Raw genomic sequence first — 22242 nt, forward strand, 5'->3', positions numbered from 1 at the left:
AATCTCTCACTTCATAGAATACACAGTTGCTTCTCTTGAATAACCTCCCATTTTTTGAATTTCATCGGGTGCATTAGATTTCATTCATCTTTATTTTCAATGGGGCTCAGTGTTCTCATGTTCTGTATATACATGTACATTCTGTTTCTCCTCTATTCAACTCCTGCATCCAACCTGATGTAACCTGCATGTATGTCACAGTTGTCATGACAACCAGCCAACAAATACGTCTTTCCATTGGAGCATCATTTCCTAGTTCATTTTTCTCAAGCCTTCCGGTATTTCCTGTTGTTGCCATTTGCTTCTGTATGGGAATGGTCGTCAGAGTCTCCGTGTCTGTACTTAGACGTAAATTTAATTACCTGGTCGTGCTCTGATGCATCATTGACTTTTTATGCCAGCCAATCAGATTTCAGCATTCCAGATCAGTTGAGGTCACTGTCAGCAATGACCTTCATCCAACCTCTACTGTTTTGCCGATAACATCGCATGGAAAACGGCATCACTGATCCGGATTTTTCTCTCTTCCAGAGGAGAGGAAAAAAGGAATAATTGCTCCGTTGAGCAGCCCAGATCCAGCTGAACCAGAAGCTCCCTTTCAGAAAACCTTTTCTGAATCCACCAATTTGTCTGGAAAAGATCTGTTCAGCGGCTCAACCAGCGTTTCGCCAACTTCTGCCGAAAACATTTTTGAGGATAACTTTGTTGACAGCTGTGAAACATCAGCGGATTTCAGTGTCGAGTTTGACACTGAGTTTAAAACTGTGTCGGGTAGGTTGATAACAAATATCAACACGCAAAACTGAAAATTTGGCTAGAAAGTAAATTTAAAAAAAATACAGGCGGCAGGATGTTTGTGTCTGTTGCTAAGTTCAGAGCTGTCAGAGGTAAGTTACCTTGATGTTTATTCTATTTTCACTGTTCAAATAATACTGATTATGAATAATGTAGATGACACTATACAATGGATGAGATCTCAATTATCTAATATTAACAGTTATTGCTATGATGTTGATTTCATTTTCCATGTTCCATATTCCCTGTGGGTTATTTTCCATTGTTAACGCTCCTTTATTTGGTTTGCCGGTATTGACAAATTATCTATTCTGTGATGCTGTGTATCATTTCACAGTGAATGGAAGGTCAACAGAGGTCATGGCTACATGAGCGTTCAGATCACTCAATGTTAAAAGCATACCTGGAGGTTTCAGGGTGACTGACTTAGTTGAAATAACTAGGTGCTATTATTGTGCAGAAAAGCATTATACCGGTATATACTGAAATGATGAAAACATGAAAGATTTTATATATAATGTAAATGACTTTATGCGATATGGATGTCACAAAAGACAAACAATACAAATGTCTGAAATGGCTAACTCTTCTGATAAAAAAATGTTGCAAAAGGCTCTATGTATGTATTTGATAAATTTCTTGAATATGTTTTCACTTATTTTTTCAAGTGAAATTCCATCCCTGAGTGAGATTCCACAATATCTTCTGTCATGTGGCTTTGTGTGAGCTGTTGCCATGGAAACAGCATCCAGTGGTACTCTGTAGCAATTTGAAAGTTTACTTTCAAAAAGCTAACATCAAACTTGTTATGTTAATATCTCTGAAAAGTTTAAAATGCAGTTTTAGGTTTGTTGCCAATTTTTAAATTGTTCTCTGACTGAAGCACTGAAGATGCAAATAAAAAATCTAAATAAATATTTTGTAAACATCATGTAAAAAAGATAATTCTATCATATTAGAAATATGTAAATATCGATCATATTATATACATATCAAATACCAGTGCATCAAGCAATCTAACAGCGTATTGTAAAAATAATTTTCAAAATCTAACACTGGGAGACATTCAGTTTGTAAAATGAATGTAGTCTTTACTGGTAATATCCTATCTATCAAAGATTTAGCAAATAATTGAAATTTTTTTGTCATCAGTGAAACTGAATATGGCAATTTCATATGGTGATTCATCATAAAAAGGAGGGAATTTCGTTTACAGTATTTCATCAAAAATGAACAATTTTTTATCTGTAGATCATCAAAAATGATAAAATCTTTGTTGTTGTATATCTGTCAAAAATTTTAGTATTTGCGAAGGCCATAGTTACTGTATCTGGTTCCTGGTAAGTTGTCGAAACTGAAATAATTTTTATTCCAATTTGGACAGAAATTAAAATGCTACGGGGCATAAATATGTCACACATCTAGGTTTCAGGCATGAATCTTTGCAGGTAGATGTATAATTTGCTCAAGCTACCCAGCAGAGTTCACTGAACCAATACAGTGTACTTTTCCCATAGCCAGATCAACACTCTCTTTTACTGCGTAATTGTTATTCAAAGTGACTCCTCGGCTAGTAAATGCAATTATGCGAGTATGGAGAGTAGTCCGTGTTGGTTTTTGCCGCTTGAAGGCAGGATATTGTCAGAGTGAATCATTGTAATTGAATTATGAATGGCCCACACTGTCCTCTGTTACCACACATCAGTGCTGGAAGTGAGGCTGCTGGGCAAAACATTACAGTCTCAAAATTCCATATATCACGATGGTTTGAAATATGTGTGTGCGAAGGCATGATGAAAATATTGGAAACAAATATAATACTAACAGCTTGTGCAATCAGTATTGATGCAAGTCATGTGACCAAGCCACCATCATGACTGTATACAAACAGTTTGGAATCCATGGAAATGCGTACTGCTGCTATGAGTCATTGATCCCTTGTGGGAGGTTCCTGAATCTCTGCCTACTGTGTGTATTTTCCTTTGAGAGTTACATGTCCCATTTTTCAGTTGATCAAAACACCTTGACATGATAGCAATAAAAAAAAATGAAAAATGCAAATATAGAATTTAATGAGTACTAGAATGTACCGTTTATTTTTTCTTCTTTTGTTCTCTACAAGTATTGAAGAAGTTATTAATATTGGGTGTAAACTCATAAATCAAAGAACATGAACGTGGCTATGCATATATTTCAGAATTCTCATTGGCTGAAGAATCAGATGTAAGATTGTTTTAACATGCATATGCACAATGTACAGCTATATGAATAATTTTGATCCTGCATACTGAATGCTGATATCGATAAACAAAATTGAGATGAAAATAATAATTTTTAAGTAAATATCAAAGATGTGTTGTTCACATTGAGAACAATGTGTTTTGCAGTGACAGCTGAAGAAGACGACTTATGGTCATCGGCCCCAGTAACCAATCAGAATGAATTATTCAAAAGTGCACCTGGTACGAGCCCACACACAACAAATGATCAACATGTTCCGTGTTCAAACACACCAACTGACAAATTGAACAATCAAGATGAGATAAATGATAACATACCAGATGTTACAACATCAACCAATCAGACATCAGACATCACCAACTGGTCAACCAGTCACACAACAGATGTCACCGATCAATCAGCCAATCAGACGGCAGAGATCACAGACAACTCAACAAATCAGATGCCAGTATCTTTATCAGTTACAAGGGGAGGAAATGGAAACTCCAATTTGCAAGAGAGTACACAGGTAAGTGAGGTGTTGCTGTCATGATTACATGCTGTGGTGATGTGTGTGTGTAGTGAGAGATTGGCCTTGCCTAGGGTAGGTCCATCAGTTAGTGTAATTTACCATAAAGTTTCATGATAGTGATTAAACTCACTTTTTAACAGCTCTGAAGTTTTAGGAAATCATTTATAAAACTCTTACGTTCTATCAATACAACAAACTAAGTGCCTCTCAGTGACTTAATAAATAGATTAATATTTACATATTAATCAGGATGTAAATTGTAGATTTAACGAAAAGTGTATTTTTTGTCATAAATAAAGTTCCATAATAAGAAATTGAAATCATTACAGCTAAATTTGTAGAGAAAAATTTGTGACACATTGTGACAACACCTAATATAATAGTACATGTAGTATCTAGTGGTAATGGTCCGTGTAAAATATTGCTATTAATTTATAAATATATGTAGAAGTGTTGCAGTAACATTTTTTAAATTTTAATTATTATAATTTTGCTCTGTAATTTACTTGGTTTTGTCTTTTGAGATTTTTAACGGTTCAAATTGTGAGTTTGTGGATTTCAGGTTGATCAAACACTGTATAAAGTTATCTGAAAATCGTGCTTTGTAACTTGCCAATCATATCGCAAAATGAAACTTTTCTATACATATACTGTTTAACCATTCAAAGAGACTTAAACTTAATGTTGACCTAATAAAACGATTGATCAATGAATATTTAAACTGTAAATACTTGAAGAGGACATTATTTGACAGATTTTCTGTCAGAATTATAAAATTAGTAACAAGACCATGAACAATGCAAATGGCGATTACAGATGGCTTCAAAAGTCCTGTAATAATGAAACACTATGACCCTTTAAAGGTGTACATATGATAATATGTATTGATCAAAATATTCAATTTATGTTATGGTTTGAATTTTTACTATGGTTTATACTTTAATCTGGTCGTAATGCATGTCATGAATAATTGTTGTGTGCATTTGATAGTGGTATGTGGGACATAAATAATTTTAAATAAGAGGGAAAAATGCCATTAGAAATACAGTGACAAATATTGACCGAGAGGGATTAACATGTGGCGTAACTGCATTTAAACTACCAGGGTTTAACAGACAACAGATGGGCTCTGTTCAGTCTGTTTAATATTAGATTATTTTAGCTGTTGTGAGGTCACAGTGGACGCGGAAGTGAATAGCTGCATTGTGTTGAACAAAATTATTTCTAATGCCTGTTGATACATTAACGGTGAAGTACTCGAAGATCTATGTACGAATGTGTGGCCATTTATCTATGGTGATTTACACACATTGTGCAGTTTTTTCCCCTTTTACCAGTTTCAAAGATTCAAATATATCCTTCCAATCAGATGGATATACCAATTAAGTTGCTATTCCGTAAGCTTTTCTGCAGTGCTGTTTTTTTCTGTTGTGGCATGAAAGTTTGTCCTGGCATATGCCAACATTTTTCCCTTAACCCTCCTCAGCACCATTCATGCTGTGTAGGTCTAATTTTGGATATGGAAATTGTAGTGTTGTACCAAATTGTCACAAAGGTTACCTAGTTGATCCGACCACTCCCCTCTACAAAGGAAATTCCAGCCACAGTACAGGTATATCAAACAAATCTCCAAGATAACACGTACATTAGTTGTAACCTTCCCTGTTTCAAAAAGCAAAATTGCCTGCAGTAGAGAGTTTAATAGACTTGTGCGCTGACATTACAAGTTGATGATGATGAAATGTTCCCTTCAGATAGTCTCCAGAAACCCTATGTATCTGACTTTTATACAACGCATGGAACAGGTAAAGTGGTAAATTTTTAATTTGAAATATAACATTATATGTTAATTCTAACCAATACCTAAGGGAATTGCTTGTAAAACTAGACACCACAGTATTGAAGTGACTGTACAGCATGCCGTAGTAGACAAACAACCTAATCAATTTGTGTTTTATGAGTAAATGACAAAAATAATAAAAATTGATGATTACTTTGCGGGTGTAATTAGTCTGGGTGTAAATTACTCTGGTATGGAAAAGTGAATGCCATCAAGTGTAAATGATGCCGCTTGTTTTGAGTTGTGGGTACTTGATATTTTGTTGACGCATTAATAGTCAGGGATTTACAATACCCGCTTCTCGGATAATTCTTGTGGATATATGGTACCCACTTGTTGCATCATGTTGGCATTTATAAAACATGATCTGACCCACATCTGCACCTGACGCCCAGATCACTGCCCACTCCCTTTGAAATGGCATGGATTATCATTGTGATTAGCAGTTTGAAATCCAAATTTTGTAGAACGAGTAGAAAATGTTAATGTGAAAAAAATGTGACATGTTATGAATTTTGGAAATGATCTGATATCATTATTCATGTGCAAGGTCTTTACTCACATTCTTATTCAAAAAAATATTTTGAAAAAGTTCTCTGACCTTATCTAAGTCTTTCTTTTGTTTCAATGCACCATTTTTGTTGATGTGAATTAAGGTCTCTTTGCCCGGTAAAGGAAAGCGTGTTGCTGCTGATGTGTTTTTGATGGACCAATCGTAGCAGGCCTACAGTTGCTAAAAAATACTTTACCAAGGCATTGTGGGTAATATGCAAATTATTAGTTCACATCTCAGAAGGCTGACCTTGAGTCAAAGCATACCTGTGGGTTTCAGCGCAAGAAATGATATGGTATCAGTGTACAATGAAAGAGTCAGACATTCTGACAGAAGTACTGTAAATACAGATACCCTTCAAGTACATACAAAAAAAAGCAGAGTTTGTTGTGGGAGTTGTTTAACTATTGCAAGAATTTCAAATATCATTTTTCAGTTGCCAACACTTGAGCACAGAGCTGTTGATGATGTCATTTGCATTGACAAACTATCTATATGAAATATAAAATTTACTGGTATTGGGGATATGAAAATAGATATTTTAACAAAGAAGTTTTGTAAACAGTCATTCTTTGGCGGCTACTTATTAATAGAGTGCAAGTTTCAACAGGTGGTTTTCTGGTTTGTTCAGGTTTTGCACCATGAAATATGAAAACTTTTCTCTCTCTGAAGGTTAACGTATGAAGTTATATGTGTGAATGTATCTTTCATGGTTAATTTTTTTGTTAGTGGATTGTTGGCTTCTCCACTCATTGTATTCTTTTGAGAGAATATTGAAATGAGCATGGGTACGTAACCTTTTCATTTTAGGCCTTCAGTGTCTGAGTATGGCTATCAATGGGTGGTGAGGTGTATATAAACAGGACAGTCTGGGTGCTTCCCTATCAGACCCCAGATAGCAAGTGAGCTGGTGCAGACCCGGTGTGTAACGCACAGTCACAGCTGTTAAAGTTTAATGACTTGCGTTTCTATTTCCGGCATCTTCTCAAGGAGCTAAGATATAGCAAGTGTCTGTCAGTGTCGGTAAACATTGCTCCTTAGAGATCAAAGTTAAGTCTGCAAGGGGGCCGAACTTGCGTACTTCAGGGCGCATCAGATTCTATACTTGGCTGTACACAGAGTGACTGTTTACTGGTTTGGTCAACAAGATGGGTTGTCTGTGCAGTATTCTGATTGCACATGGTATCTTTGTCAGAAAGAAGCCAACGTCCACGGCCAAAGAAGAGCAAACTTCAGTGGAGTTGCAGGTAATGTATTCACGGAAATTTCTGCTGGTTTTTGGAGAAAGTGACGATCAATTGTCATTGACAGTTCACACATTGCTGGATTTGTCATATTTCACTTCAATTATCATGAAACCAACGTTTCTCTATCACAGTGTTCGATGTTCATTCATTCAAAAACTGAGAACTCACTGAGAAAGATAATATCCTGTGTGCGGAGAATGCAAACACACTTGAATTTCTAATGTACAAATTTGTTGTGTTTAAAATTATCCTTTCTGATTTTTAAGTCCTTCAGAAGTAGAGTGTTACATTGCATTCTCACTGAATACAGAATCCTTCATCAACCAGATACACTGTAGCGAAAGCATGACTTGATGATAGTATAGCGGATAACATCCCAGTACTCTGTGGAATTTCAGATATTCATGGCAATACATCATAGCTTAGCACCTTTGCCATAGTTACTGAACCCAGTAGGCGGCTTTACTAAAGTGGCTTTCTGAAAGCTACTTTTGTAAATGAATTACTTGACTGTGAGTTGAAACAAGGAATGAATTAATGAAAAGATAGAAAAGATTAAATGTTATATAACTTGCCATGTTCACAGTTTAGTCCCACAAGACCTTCAAATAATCTGTAATGTTACTGAGGTTGCCGTGTTTTCGTCCACCATTACAATCTTACAGGTCTCTATTTTTGAAAAGTTCTTTGGAGAGGTCAGGTGGCATTAAAATGACATTGCTTTTGTCCCTGAATATTACTGTGCTTCTATACTCCAGGGGGAACCCCAGTAAAATGAATGACATAGTAAGATGAATGACATAGTGTTTGTCTAGAGGGACCCAGCAGAATGACTTGGGATGCCTTCGAGAAAACCCTGTCTTGTACTTTTTTTTTAAGATTTTGCTGTCGTATTTAACTTAACAGATTGTTCAGACTCTTGTCAGGAGGCTTGTCGCAGGCAGACATTGGATAACCTGGGTCTGAAAATCTGAGTCTGAATCAACCTTAGGGATTGTTTTGATTGTAAAGATCAGGTCATTGACTTCTGCCAAAATAGAGAGGCCCTTGTTTGCATTTTTTAAATTTTCATTGATGATGGTGACCTTGTTTTCCCAGAGTATTATGTACCTAGATGTGTTGTTGTGCACCCAACCATTATACCACCTTTCACTTCTGTGGTTCATTGCATATTCAAATGGAGTATTTATCATATTTAAATTTGCACCCTCATATTTACATAATTTATGGACCTTGTAGAGGTTGAGTTTTGGGGTTTCTGTAGTCACTTTACCTGGGGAACTAATAATTGTAGTCTGCAGTGTCTCTCAACAGAATTTTTCAAGTGAATTTTTTGAAGTAACCATCTTCACGTATCTAAGTGTCCTCAAGCTATGTAAGTAGCATCTTGTGCTGCAACAAACTTAAAGGGGCATAAGCTGTAACTTGTGGCAAGTTTTTCAATGTTCTGCTTCTGTATATCAACTACCATGTCTGACCCTAATCTGTTTGTCATGCTGAAATTTCGAGTATTCTTTTCGTCAACACAGCTTGTATGTGTGTAGTGATCATTGTTTATTGTTTACAAATGAATTCTAGTCCGGACTTGAATACAATTTTCAATAATAACAATGTAGATTATACTCATATAGGTTATGTTGATATGCTAAATACTTGGCATTAAATTACAGTTTAGGAATTCAATGCAGAAAGTGTAGTGAAACCACAAAACAAATGTTCTGAAAAAATAGCCAAAAGATACAGCTTATGGAGCTTTATCTTACCATGCTTTAATACTTTTATGACTTTTCTACAAAATGCATACTTACCACTGACTTGCTTGCTGTGCCTTAGTAACTTTCTAACCATGCCTACTAACTTTCATACCAATCTTATAAGCAAACCGATTAATGTCATCATATAAGGAGATACTATGAACAATGTAAGTTTCCCACTAGAGAGTATTTGGGGACAGAAGGAGACACAGCTGCACTCTGCCTCACTGGTTTCAGATGTCTCGGTTAGGTGAAAATTCCTGTAAAAAACCTGGTAGTTTTTGTCTGTTTAACAAAGACAGGTTGTATGAAAACAGCAAAACTGGGCAACATTATAGCTACAGTCAGTTTGTACCACAAACAGTTTCCTCACAACTGTTTTCAAATGTGAGGTAAGAGATCAAGAATTGATACAGGAAAAGTTTAAGTTTTCTGTATTATGAATAATGTAAGTTAAATGTACTCATACTGTTACATATTGTCGGTGGAATCTAGAAGCTGAGCCAGGCACAGAAACTCTTGATATAAATGCAAGTTGGGTTGATTGATTGGTTGGGACGGATGGAAGGGGGGGGGGGAGAGAGAGAGATTTTGATGGCTAGAACATCAGTAGAGTAACTTTATTCTTCATGACATTAAAGGACCAGCAGCTGTAATTTGTTACGATTTTTTTCACCATTTTGGTTTTCTTAAGTTAACTACAGTTTCTTATTCTACTCTCCAAAGAATATTTAGTACATGGTATTCAGCTTATCAAGTCGGCCTTTGCATGCGTAGACTTCATTGTTGTCGTTTACAAGTGAATTTTGGCAAAGACTAGAATTCAAATGTAAACAATGCATTTAACACGTATAGATGCTGTGTTGACATGTTAAATAAAAATGTTTCAACGTCCTTTGGTGAGAAGAAAAAAAAAACTGTAATTGATCTTGAAAATGAAAATAGCAAAAAAATGGTAAAGAGTCACAAGTTCTGGCCCTATAAGTTGATTTGTTTTGAAAGTCCAACTAAGACTGCAGCAGTGTCTGAATTTTACCCAAAACAAATTCACATAAAACTTTGCCAATACAACTCTTGGTGTGCTGTGATGAAGAAACATGGAAAAAACAAAAAGTAGAATAATTCCATAATTATTTCTGTTCACAAGACTATATCATCAACTTAGCTGTACTCCTGTTCTGGTATATCAGAGGTCAAAGGTCACATGATTAGTCCTCTGGGTGCTTTTAACCTGATTAGCTATCTCATTATCAGTGAAAACAAATATATCATGGAAATTACAAGCATCTGAAGGATATTAAAGATCAATTAGAGAGATTACTTTTTGGGCTTAAGGGATTTGCAGCCATGGATGAGTTCATTGAAATTATCAACGGGACAGCCGTTAGGACACCATTAAGTTGTTGACAACAATACATCAACAGGAACTTGAATTGTGAATGTCAAGTTAATGGACCGTGGTTTGTACAAATGTTGTCCCCAAGTTTTGTTTATGGCAATGCCCTGAAGCGCTTTTCTTCACATCAGTTTTTGCGCAGACAGTTTTTATCAATAATCACTTAGGGTGATAATTGAGACAGGAGATGTGTCAATTGTCATATCATTTGGTTGATATTCCTAAGTTGAAATTGCTAGGGAACTGGTGTGGATTCTGTCTAAATGACAGGAAAATGACAGGAAAATGTGTGAAAACATGGTCATTCATCACTTGCATTCAGGTTGCTTATTGTCTCTGTAACCTCACCCTAGATTGTGTTTGTTTGGCAAAGTCAACCTATCCATACCATACCAGACTGACCTCGGAGGTGACACTTTCATTTATAATTGAAAATGCTGCTTTAAAAGTGCTTATTTTTGATTTTGTACTCCGGTAGGAGTTCACCCAGATAGTCCACATGTTGTATCTCTCTGTTTTCCTTGACTTTGAAATTCTGGAAATAGTTTGAGTGGTCGATACTCCATCAGAAATATGAACCATATAATGTTTTCTGTTTGCTATGTGTAAACAACAGCCATGGAGTCTTTCAATTGTTGTATTGATGAATGTGTCAGGACTATTTTAGGTGTTGAAGCAAGTCATATTTGGTTATCAAGCAGCATTAATTTTATAGGGTGTGAAATGTGCAAGCCATTTAGCTGTATTGTGCAAATATAATGTCTGAATGTTTTTTCATTTTGCATATGAAGGTTGTTGACTATTACCATATAACCCCGAGGCCATGAATTGAGTGTCATTGCAATTTACATTTTGGAAGAGAGCGCTACAAATTTGAAGTTCATTGGCTTTTATTTGTAAGTAGATATACTGTGTTGCACCGATGTAAAAACAGGAGTTTCATTAAGAAGTAGAAGGCGGTAAAAATAACTGTTTACTTTCACAATTTTGCCAGCTACTGTTTTAGAAACCTGATACTCTTTGATAACTAAAACACTTTGTTTCCTTCCAGAAAGCAGCTTACTTTGAAACCCCTCAAGTAAATAACATATCATCTCATTAAAATTGCATATGATGTCATCAAGGAATATTTTAATTACCAAATAACATCCAATGATGTCATACAACTTGGAAGGCAGATTTTCATAATTTTTTTTCTTGTTTTCGTCTTTCTTCGTAATTCATCCAACAAATAGGAGTATGGTGACATTTTGAAATTTTATACGTACACTCAGTACTCTTTGCTATAATATTAAGAATGGTTCCTGGTCACTCCGTATGATTAGTTTGCTCCCTGGAAAATCAATTTATCATGAGACTAGATAAATTCACATTCATATGATAGATGAGTTAAATAATTTTTCCTCTGAATTCTACATTTGCCTGAAAAATATTGTAGCTGTTTCTTTAAAGCCTTTAGGAAGAATGTAGCAAAACCTCTTGTGAAGATTTTTTTCCAATGTTTTATTTCCTATTGTCAGCCGAAAGGATATTGTAACAAGGAGTTAATTGCTGACCCTAGCATTAACTGAGTCAGATATTGCAATTATGGTCTGCATGTCCCTTTGGTGACTTTTAATCAAACACATTTCTTGAAACTTGACAACAAGACAAGAAAAGTGACGTTCATCACAAACATCACAAAAGTAGACGTTTTGTTCGACAAAGGCTAAGAACGGCTGAGAACAAATCAAGGGCAGGCCAAGGTCAAAGACATCTACACAATAAAAACCACTTTTACCAGTCATCAAAATGCTATAAATTAAACATTGTCAGTACTGTTGTTGCAAGATAAAGTAGAAATTTACACACAAACAACTACATCTTAGATATCAGCAGGAATAAGATAATATACAGTATCGTAAATTTCGGAGTGTCCAGATACCTGGACATATCGGACATATCAAATCTTCAAAACTGTAACATTGTACATTTTATGTCAATAAATTTATCAAAATTGCACGTGAGAAATCAATTAATCATTGACGGCATTAATAAAGTCCACACATGACATACCATAACATAAAGTCCATACCATAACATACTGTTAAGGTACTCTGCACCTCAAACCGAAACACTTACAATTTTGCTCAAACTTTCCACAAAGAAACTTCCAACCATTCTCTGTCAACATCAAGACCACAAATCATGGGTAACTGTGCAAATTTTGGAACTAGAGAAACTAATTACTCTACATTTACAACACTTGAAATTCAAAATGGCGGATATCCCTGTTAGTTAACTCTATGGAAAAAGAGAAATTTTTGATTTTCACAAAAAAGATGGTGAAAACCTTATATATTCCAGAAAAGTTCAAAATAAATCCACACAAGCAGTGGACTTGAAAAGTATTGGGAAAATTTGAGAGTCCAAATATCTGTTGCAAGGCGCATTCTATTTTCCTTAAAGAAAAAACAGGTAGTCAAAAAGCTTGTTCAGTGAAATGGGATTTCAAACACCAATCTGCTCAATGCCATCACAATTGTAATATCATTGATTCGTACTGATGAAGCAATATGAACAGAGACATTGATTGGTTTTTATTTGCTGAGTGAACTTTTCCAGGAGAAGATGTTGTGGAAATGTGGATCTGCATCATCAGGAATTTGCCAGCACACCATGTATGCTTCAGAAGGGCTTTTGGGATTTATTCAGCTTTACCCTGAAGTTAAACAGCTTAAGAGATAATCTCTCTCATCAGGGCATTCATTAAAGAAATTTTCTTGACGTAATGAGCGACTCTCTTCCAACGAACTCAAAAGAGAACCAATTAAGGTGTATCTGATTATCATTCAAAAGAGATTGGAATATTAGGGGGTGTTTATCCACATAGCAGTAACTTAGGTGGTCATGTTACCAGTGCAAGAAAAGTATAGTTGCGAGTGTATAAATTTCTCAGGAATGCCATTTTGGCACATTTTTACTTGCAGTGTGTATAAGACAAAGTGTTTTGAGTTCAAAAGTGGCAATTAAGTTTTAATTTTGTTGATATTATATTGATTGCTTTCCTGACTTAAAAGTTTACGCTCCCTTCCTTTCTGCGGCAGTCACTTTTAATCACCTATGCATAGGCGTGTAAAACCAGACAAGGGCAATGTGATTGACCTAGGTGGGACATATTTGAATTTCTAATGTTGGGAGGGGCACATCATAAATTGATGTAAACCCACTAATACTGCACTGATTTTCCCACTGGTTAGTGTGTGGCTATGCTGTTTTACGTGTTGCTTAACTTGATTTTGCAAAGCTTCCTTAAACGGGGCAAAGGTGTAAGTACATGTTTAGGGAGTTGCCCTTGTCACGATGCAATGATAGGATGCACCAGACGACATCGTGACCTCATAACCCCTCGCGAACAATCGTTGGAGGTTCCTTATTTGTGTGTCGGTGGAAATGGTCTGTTTCCCTTTGTCAGCATTGGCCAAAGACCTCAAGCATGACGGGCCTTTTGTTGGCACTCTGAAACTCATACAATAAGCAAGTGCCAATAATTATAGGGGGACACCATGTATCAGAGTCAGTTGAAAGTGATTCTACAGTGGGGAACAGTGCCTACAGTTGAGGTGAGAAATTCAAAAATCCAAAAATATTCCTGGACTTAAATTCATTCGCTATTTTTTTTTCTGCATTGAGCTTCCGTCATCGTTCATTAACTTGATATATCAGAGGTAGATGGGAATAGTTTGATAAGGTAAGTCAGCCCCTGCACGGTGTGAGAGTAACACGCCCCTTCCTGTCAAAATGGTTGAGTTCTCTCAGTGGAGTGTATCTCCAGTCCAAGACATGAATCATTTGATAGAGTGTTGAGAAATGGATTCGCCGAGCCTTCCCATGCCCGTGATATGCTTTATGTAATTCCACAAGTGGTTGTTTTCAAACAATCTATAACTTCTTCAAAAAGAATTCTCCCAGCACAGTGATCAGGTGAGCAAATTTTTGTTATTCTGAAGAGTCTGATAGGTTTCACGGAGTTGTGGCCACTGCTGAAATCCGATATAGCAAAGTTGTTTTGGAATTATTTTGTCGCGGGCTTGCATCGCTTCCTGCTTCTGAACAAATACTAATTGTCAAGCATTTGCCGCAGCCCCAGCTGCTGCCCTAACAACTGTGCATAGCTTCCCAGCTTCATGACTCTGCATCTAGCTTTCTGGTTAATTTTTCACCTGAGCCCTGTCTGGACTTTGCCAGGAATGTAGATTGTAATCGCTCCCCTGAGATGACCCGATAGCAGCCTGAGAACACACACAGGTTTGTTCACTAAGGACTCCTCTCTGTGAGTTCCATACATTGACATGACACGACGGAGAAATTCCACAGACTCTGTCCAGCCCTGACTGAAAACTTTGTAACGGTCCATCGTTGGTGTCATACTACATTGATTTGTGCACACATCCGTATTTGCCTGTCACTGGTTGACAACAGATGCACACCTTGGTCGCACCTCAGTGCGATCATTTGTCAGTGGAAGAAAACCGGAAGAGAGAGAGACACGTACATGTGACACTATCCAGATAACCGAGAAGGGAACTGCCAGATCTCGAACTAGTTGAGATACTGCAAAAGCTATATAAAGGTGCTCAGTTTAAACGCAGTCAGGCCCGAGTTGCAACGTGTACCCTCAGTGCACCCAGGGATTTAGAAATGGAGCGTTCCAGAAAGTGTGTTAGCGCAGGGTCTAAATCTCAAGCTGACTGGCCAAATGCAACTGTCTTTTCATGCCCACACTGCCATGGGGTATGTATTCTCATTAATGTATGTACTCTAATTAATTAACCGTAACAAGAATTAATTGCATTTATTAACACTGTACACAGATTGAGCGGCTACTGTGAAAACACTAAGTGTCTATAAAGTACAGCACCATGCAGCCACAGTTCAAACGTGTATAAGCATGCAAAAGAAATTGTTCAGCATTTTCATAACTTTGTGCTCTTGCTGCAAGCATATGTGTTTTACATGTCACAATGTCGTTTTCATCATCACCTGACTGATACTACGTCATGTTTCTGTCATTTTGTCAGTAAAATGTTTAAGTGGATGTTATGCTTGTCATTTTCCATGCACCTTAATTCTCTTTCAACAGGTATTGTGAATATGTTTGAAAACTTTTCCACTGTCCAGAATATAGTTTGCTCAACAATTGTCTCATTGTGTCCATTCAAGGGGTTGCGCCACGTATAGAAATTTGCTGAGTTGAAAATGATACCACATGTAAACCAACAGATGTCCTTACACATGGCATAGTGACCTTTGTGTGTAAGTGAGTGTTTGTGTACACAGGTATACAAACATTTCGTTTCACCGTTTGTTCCAAGTTCAAGTACAGCGGACTTTGACAACTGCAGTGCGCTACTCAAGTACAAGATCTACGTCCATCAAGTCGATCACTCAAGACACAAGTTTGCCAAGTACTCAACAACGTGTGTAATCGCACTTCAATCATCGTCCATTTCTACGATATGGATATGTGGCGGCTGGGCAAACAAAACTACACATCAGTGCTACCTCGTGAAGAGTGCTGGCTCACAACCAGTGTTCGTTACAAATTTGTTTGCTGTTTAATCTTTAAGAAGTGTCATTTCATGTTTGACACAGTGGTGGCAATCGGCCAGGAGCTGAGTAATTATGAGGTGGACAAATTACAAGGTGTACATTCACAATAATGGAAAAATCGATGGTGAACTCCAAAGCCTGGTGCTTTATTGCATAAACCCTGGCAACTTGTCCTGTATCCTGCCAGTCTCATGAAAAACCGTTCACCGTCAACAGCCTGAATTCATGTTTGCAATATTGCAATACCGTATGTTTATTATGTCTGGGTAACATAGGAATTCTATAAATGTCAGAAGTCTATATTCCCCTATTATATAATTTGAACAATAAAAATAAGTTATGTGTATAACAGGATTCTAAAAATGTTTGGATCCAGTACTTCAGTGTTCTTAAAAGATTTGTGCAGAGCAGGAAATCAGCAATCATGTTCAATATTTAACAGCATAGCCCAGTTAAATCAATACTGGTTTAATTCGCTATCAATGAAGTTACTGAGAAGTTAAACCCGTCTTTTTGTTGGTCTGGCAAATCAATATTCAATTCCATGTTTGGTGATGAAATCCAGGGATTTGATGATAATGCTAGTATTGGAAACTTCTGTTGCCACCCTGTGAAATGTGATGGGAGGAAACCATGTTGGCGTGTCTTTCAGAGAAATGCAGTTATCATGAATAATTAGATTCGGAGACCCTGATGGCCGTGGTAGTAGAAGTCAACCATGTCATTGGAACCTTGCCAACCGATATCATCTCCCTGGTTAGGTTACTCTGAATACAAATGAGGTAGACGGCAATGCTGTAGTCAGTAAAAATAAACTCTAAAATTCTGAATGGAAGTTAATAATTAGTATCCCGGTTAGTCTGTTCTTTAGTTTGGTAATATTACTATTTCCATGGTGAAGAAGGTATACTCGATTATGATTGGTTGAAAATAAAATTTATACATTCACGACATACATACATGACAATATCATGAACTTTAGAGGTTGTAGGAAACAAACAACAGGCATTGCATCTGATTAGTAGGTTCTTGAATCAAAAAACTTTTGTTCAGCCAATCGTAGATAGAGTTTGATAGCTACTCTGATATATTCATTGTAACCATGACAACAACCCTGAAACCATGAAGGAATGATGCAAATATTCCAAAAGATCACCTTGATGAGCTGATTTCAACCCATAACATTGCAGATATTTGTAGAACAGAGTTGTTTAAGTATGCAAGGCAAATATATCTGTAGATATTATTTTATTTTTGAATATTTCCTATCAAACTTTTGAGTTTAATTAAATCAAAATATTGTTGGAAGCTCAGGCTACATTACAAGGGGTTTCCTGCTAGCTTGATTCAAAACTGGTGTAATTGAAAAAAATAATGAATGCAGTTTTGGTGAGAGGTCTTAGAGATTGAGTGTCTTGCAGTCAATGGAATTCCTTGGAAATATTAGAGAAGGATCATTGCTTGGAGATTGGAATAATGGTAAATTCTGTACTATGATTTACTCATACTAATGTTACAGTAACATATTAGACAAGATATACAGGAAACACTATCCCAAGATCATAACTTGAACATGAGTTTGAAATAGACTGGGAAGTTGGTTACATCCATTTATACAAACCATCTTTCAGTTCTTGCTTTATCCATTTGATTATCAACTTTTAAGGTCATGCCAAGCCTTTCCTGTTGCAATTTCTTTTGAACAAAATAACATAACTAATGGGTTTGTAGTGTTTTGGATGTTGCAATCTTTGTATAGTTTCTAAAAAAATTATTTTGATGATAAACTCTAGAAAAGATAATATTACTGTTGTATATGTGACAGTGGGTAGCAGTGTTTCATATAGTATTTCATTGTGCTTGGAATTCTTTTGTGTTGCACATTGCTTTCAAATATTTTTGTGAATGAATGCTTGAAGTAATCCTGTTTAGGTTTGGTGGAATCCTCTGTAAATATCATTGGAATTCATCCTTGAAACTTTCATTGTGAAAACATCACTGTGAAAGAGCTACTTATTTGGGAAGTAAAGCTATAGTAACAGTGTGTGGAAAATGACTTTTCAAAGTCTGTGAGAAATGGTTTAATTTTCTCCATGCTTTTGTATCTGAGACTCTTTGTATGAACAACAAGTTGACGCCTTTCAAGGGTAGGGCCGTGCCATTGTGCTCCACTGTGTACAAGTTTACAACACTGGCAGACAACTTGAAAAGAACTGTGTGTGTGATCACTTCCGATCCTATTTACATGGCTGAGTCACCAACTGTAAGGTGAATGCACCGTGTCTCCCGGTCCATGTCAACAAATCATAAAGTCAGTCTGAGAGCTTTGAAGTTGTAAGTTAGACATTGGAATCTTCCACTCAGGTGTACTTGGAGTGTTTTGTGCTGTAAAGATTCTGATCTCAGTAATATGGCAACCATATAAAAAGAGGAAATAAACCTGTTTTTTGCTAGTCTTGTAAATTTTCACCTCCTTTATAGTAATAAAACGGCAAGGTTTGTACTTCCAGGGGCAAATTGTTTCTACATGACAATATTACGGAAGAGGAAGTCCCAACTGTACATTCACTCAATTGAGTATTGTCATGGTATGATGTAGAGATTGAATGCAAGAATATATGCTGCCAATTTAGATACCTGAAAATCACATTTTGCAAAGATTTTTCAACACATTTGATCTGTGAAAATTGGAACTAGTGATGTAAAATTTGAAGTGGAATGAATGACAAAGTTAATTTTAGCATGTTCACATTGTTTTGAAATACTCCTAGAAAACTTCTGTTACTGGGTGTTGTGCTGCAAGTTTGACACTCATTGTGATTTTTGAATTTAAAGTTATAAAGAGGAACTTCATTACAGAAGCATGAAGAAGAGGAACAGAAATTTTTATAATTCTGTTCAGAGTTAATGCAAACAAAGTCAGAAAATAAGTTTTAAATCAAAAGACAATTGAAGATTTTAAGTGAAAATCTGTTTAAATCGAACAGCAGTTGTATAGTTGGTCAACTGTGGCCTTGTGAATTCTACATGTAAGTGTTAGAAAAGCTGACTTTGAATTCTCATACCAACCATATGAATTTTCCATATGAATTTTCAAGGCCACAGTGCAAGACTTGCCTAAAAATTTGCAAACACAGGACATCTGGAACAAAATTTAGCATTTGTTGGAATTACAGTTTACAAGCAGGATGGTCATCTTGGCAATGCTTGCACTTTGGGGTGTACATTTTGGAAGTGTGCAGAAAAGTTGAAAAGATGTCAAAACTGTAAGAAATCTTAGAAAGTTGCAAGTTAACCTTTTGAACTTTAAAACAGTTTGCAGAGGTGTTTCACATGGTTAAGAGACTGTAACACTTGTTTTGATAGTATTTGTGCATTTTTATTCTCGTAGTCTCGGCATATTTATTGGCATGGATTATTTGTGTGTGAATGGAAAATGGTGGTAAGTACACATACTGGTCTTAGACTCGCCCAGAGTTCATTCTGGGTCATCGATGATACCTGTTTAGGGACTTGCCCTTTCCATTCTTTGAGATAAACAACATGAATAAATCAAGACATGTATGAGGACATATATACGTGCGACATTTTTAGGTGAAGAGTGTCACTCATCACAAACAATAATAAAAATGACAAGATGCAAACCCAGAGTTGTGCAATTTTGATTGGGCCTGAATATTTTATGTGTTGGTCAGATGGTACTAAGTTGTTGCTGTCACATAAGCAATGATTGTCTGTAATGAAAATGAAAATGTTGTCAAAATGAAAGCTTCAAGAAAAATTGCTACATTGGCTTGCCCTTTTTTAACTTTCCCAGAGTACTTTCTGCATGCTATTTTGAAAAACCATGGTGATGAGAGTGCCATGTTTATGGACATTACTGATGACTTACTTTGCAGTGGAATTGGCTGTGAAAGATTTATCGGTAGACTCTTTGGAGTGTTTTACCAAATGCTACCTGACTGTAATTTTACCGTTCGATTTATTCTTGCACCTTGACAACCCAAAAATGTTGGGTTGTACACGCATAGCGATCTAATGATAGAGTCACAGTGCAAAGTTCCACTGTACATTAGCAACTGTTCGGTTGAAGTCCCCTCCATGATGAGCGGAACCGTGAGTCAAAATTTCACATTTTTACTGTGATGATTTTGTGTAGTGTGGATGACATGTATATGTAAGTGGCGCACTGGTGCCAGTGGAAGTCGTCTTTTGATGTTTTGGTGTAATTAGTCGTTCTGGAAACCTAAAACCTACCACTAGTTTGTCAACGGTGTACGATACCCGGACTACGCAGGACACTGTTGGCTGGGTAATCTCTCAGTTTGGCTACATGCCATGTAATGAAACCCAACTGATGACATCTAGACTGATTTAGGGTTTTAAACCTCTCCTTCACGTATACTAGAGTGGCCATGAATGTTTCAAAATACATACAGATGTTTGCAGATTGAACCTTTCCACGTTTTGTGTTGAGAGTTGATGTATAAAACTCAATCAGTCCAGACTTTGCCAACTAAACAGGTGGGCAGTGCAGTAGAGTATGTGACCTCATAGAATGATAATGGTCTGACTGCAGAATACAATGCAGATCTAGGTCATCAGGTATTATCTGCCTGAGACATTACAATTTTGGATAAAAACACATGAGCTGACAGGTACATGTATAGTAGTTGCATTATAAATAGCGGTCTTCTCTCAAACTCCGCAAACATTTTTCTCCGTTGGGTAAGACATTTATATCCCCCTGTTCTGTTAATACAAGCTGCCACGTACATGTGTTTTATGGTATTTTGTGTGCGTAGGTAAATTATGTTGCTATACACAATGAACCAGTAACTGTGTGTTGATCAAACAACAGTTATAACTGTCATTTTATACAGTGACCGTGCCAGCACAGTAATATTTGTTTTTTTAGTTCATTTTATCCTGTGTTAGGTTTGTCAGTGTTAGTGTCAGTGAGCATTTTGGTCTTGTATATGGGACTTATTTTGATGAAAAAAATAAAAAACTGACCAAAACCTGTGTTAGTATTTTGTTGGCCAACTTCATAATGATCCTAAAGGTTGGAAAAGATGTACAACACGACCAATATACAATAGGGTCATTTGTCAACAGGTGTATGGCATTGTGACAAAATCTGCATTTTATAGATAACTGAAAATCAGTTTTGTTAGAATAGTTAGGGTACATTTTACAATTCTGATAATAAAAAGTCAATAATAAGATGATTAATCAGTCTATAGCAGGCATAGACATCATTATAGGATCCCTGTACTTCCAATCTGGGTAATCAGGTATCTATTGATGGTACGTTCATGTCATGAGTGTGTGAATTAGTTGGTGGGCAGGACCTCAGGGTTGATTCTAGTATCACCAATGTATTGAATCATATATCTACATCTTGGTTCAAGCTGTATTTTTTTCTCTCAGTTTAAGTTTTAAAGTCCTTCAAATTTGTGAGTACATGAACAAAGCCAGATCCAAGCGGTATTTTCAAGATACAGTGTTTCAATTCATGTGAACTTTTAGTCAACTAATTAGCAGGCCTGTTGTGATATTTTCTCTTAGCTAGATTTCACGGCCCTTTGAACTTTGTGGATACTCCCCCTCCAGTACAACTCTTTCGTGCTTGAACCAAACATTTGTAATTTTCATGCAAAGATTAATGGTTTCAATCATTGATCAATGCTGATAAGTCTGCTCAAGGTATAGGTTTGATCCTTTTTGAGTTTGTAACACAGTCTGGTAATCACAGTTACATTGACACATTGGTGCCCATGTACTGAGTTACTGATAGTTTACTCTTTTTCAGTGAATTCCCAAATTTCTTTTCCATTAAAGAAATGTGACTTTGAAGAATACCTCAAGCAGTTTTATTTTACAGGTCCCGCTGTTCAGTGCTGTGTGGATAAAATTTGTTTGATTCATTGCATTGGTATGTAAAAGTTCAGAGCAGTGTTTAGGAATGTCAATAAGAAAATGAATGTGAAGTTTTGAATTCTGTAAATGCAACTTCAGTAAGGTATAAACTGTTAGCCCAGAAGAAAGGGTACACTGTATTTAACTTAAGATTTAAAATGACCAACACATATAATGTTGATAAAGTTTCCATTTATTAAATATTATAAACATATGTTTCATTGTAAATTACCTCACCGTAATTTCTGATAAAAATCAAACATTCTAAATGCTCAGCTGTCATTTGTTCAGTATTAAATGTTTATTTTATTCAGAGCAAGTGTTGCCAATGGAGTGCTGGTCTTATCTCCAGATATTTTCATTTGTAAACATGTTTCCATTCATCAACATA

The 22242-nt window shown here is 36.3% G+C and overlaps 1 protein-coding gene across 1 annotated transcript in view; it reads left to right on the forward strand.

Moving 5' to 3' along the window:
* Positions 1–22242, forward strand: part of LOC139138342 (calponin homology domain-containing protein DDB_G0272472-like) — an 85410-nt gene that overhangs the window by 35726 nt on the left and 27442 nt on the right. The window contains exons 12-13 of the mRNA XM_070706674.1: positions 532–771; positions 3183–3544. Of these exons, the coding sequence (XP_070562775.1) occupies positions 532–771; positions 3183–3544 (602 nt within the window). The remainder of the gene's footprint in view (positions 1–531; positions 772–3182; positions 3545–22242) is intronic.

The sequence above is a fragment of the Ptychodera flava genome, chromosome 8, assembly GCF_041260155.1.
Source record: "Ptychodera flava strain L36383 chromosome 8, AS_Pfla_20210202, whole genome shotgun sequence".
In the NCBI taxonomy this organism is placed as follows: domain Eukaryota; kingdom Metazoa; phylum Hemichordata; class Enteropneusta; family Ptychoderidae; genus Ptychodera; species Ptychodera flava.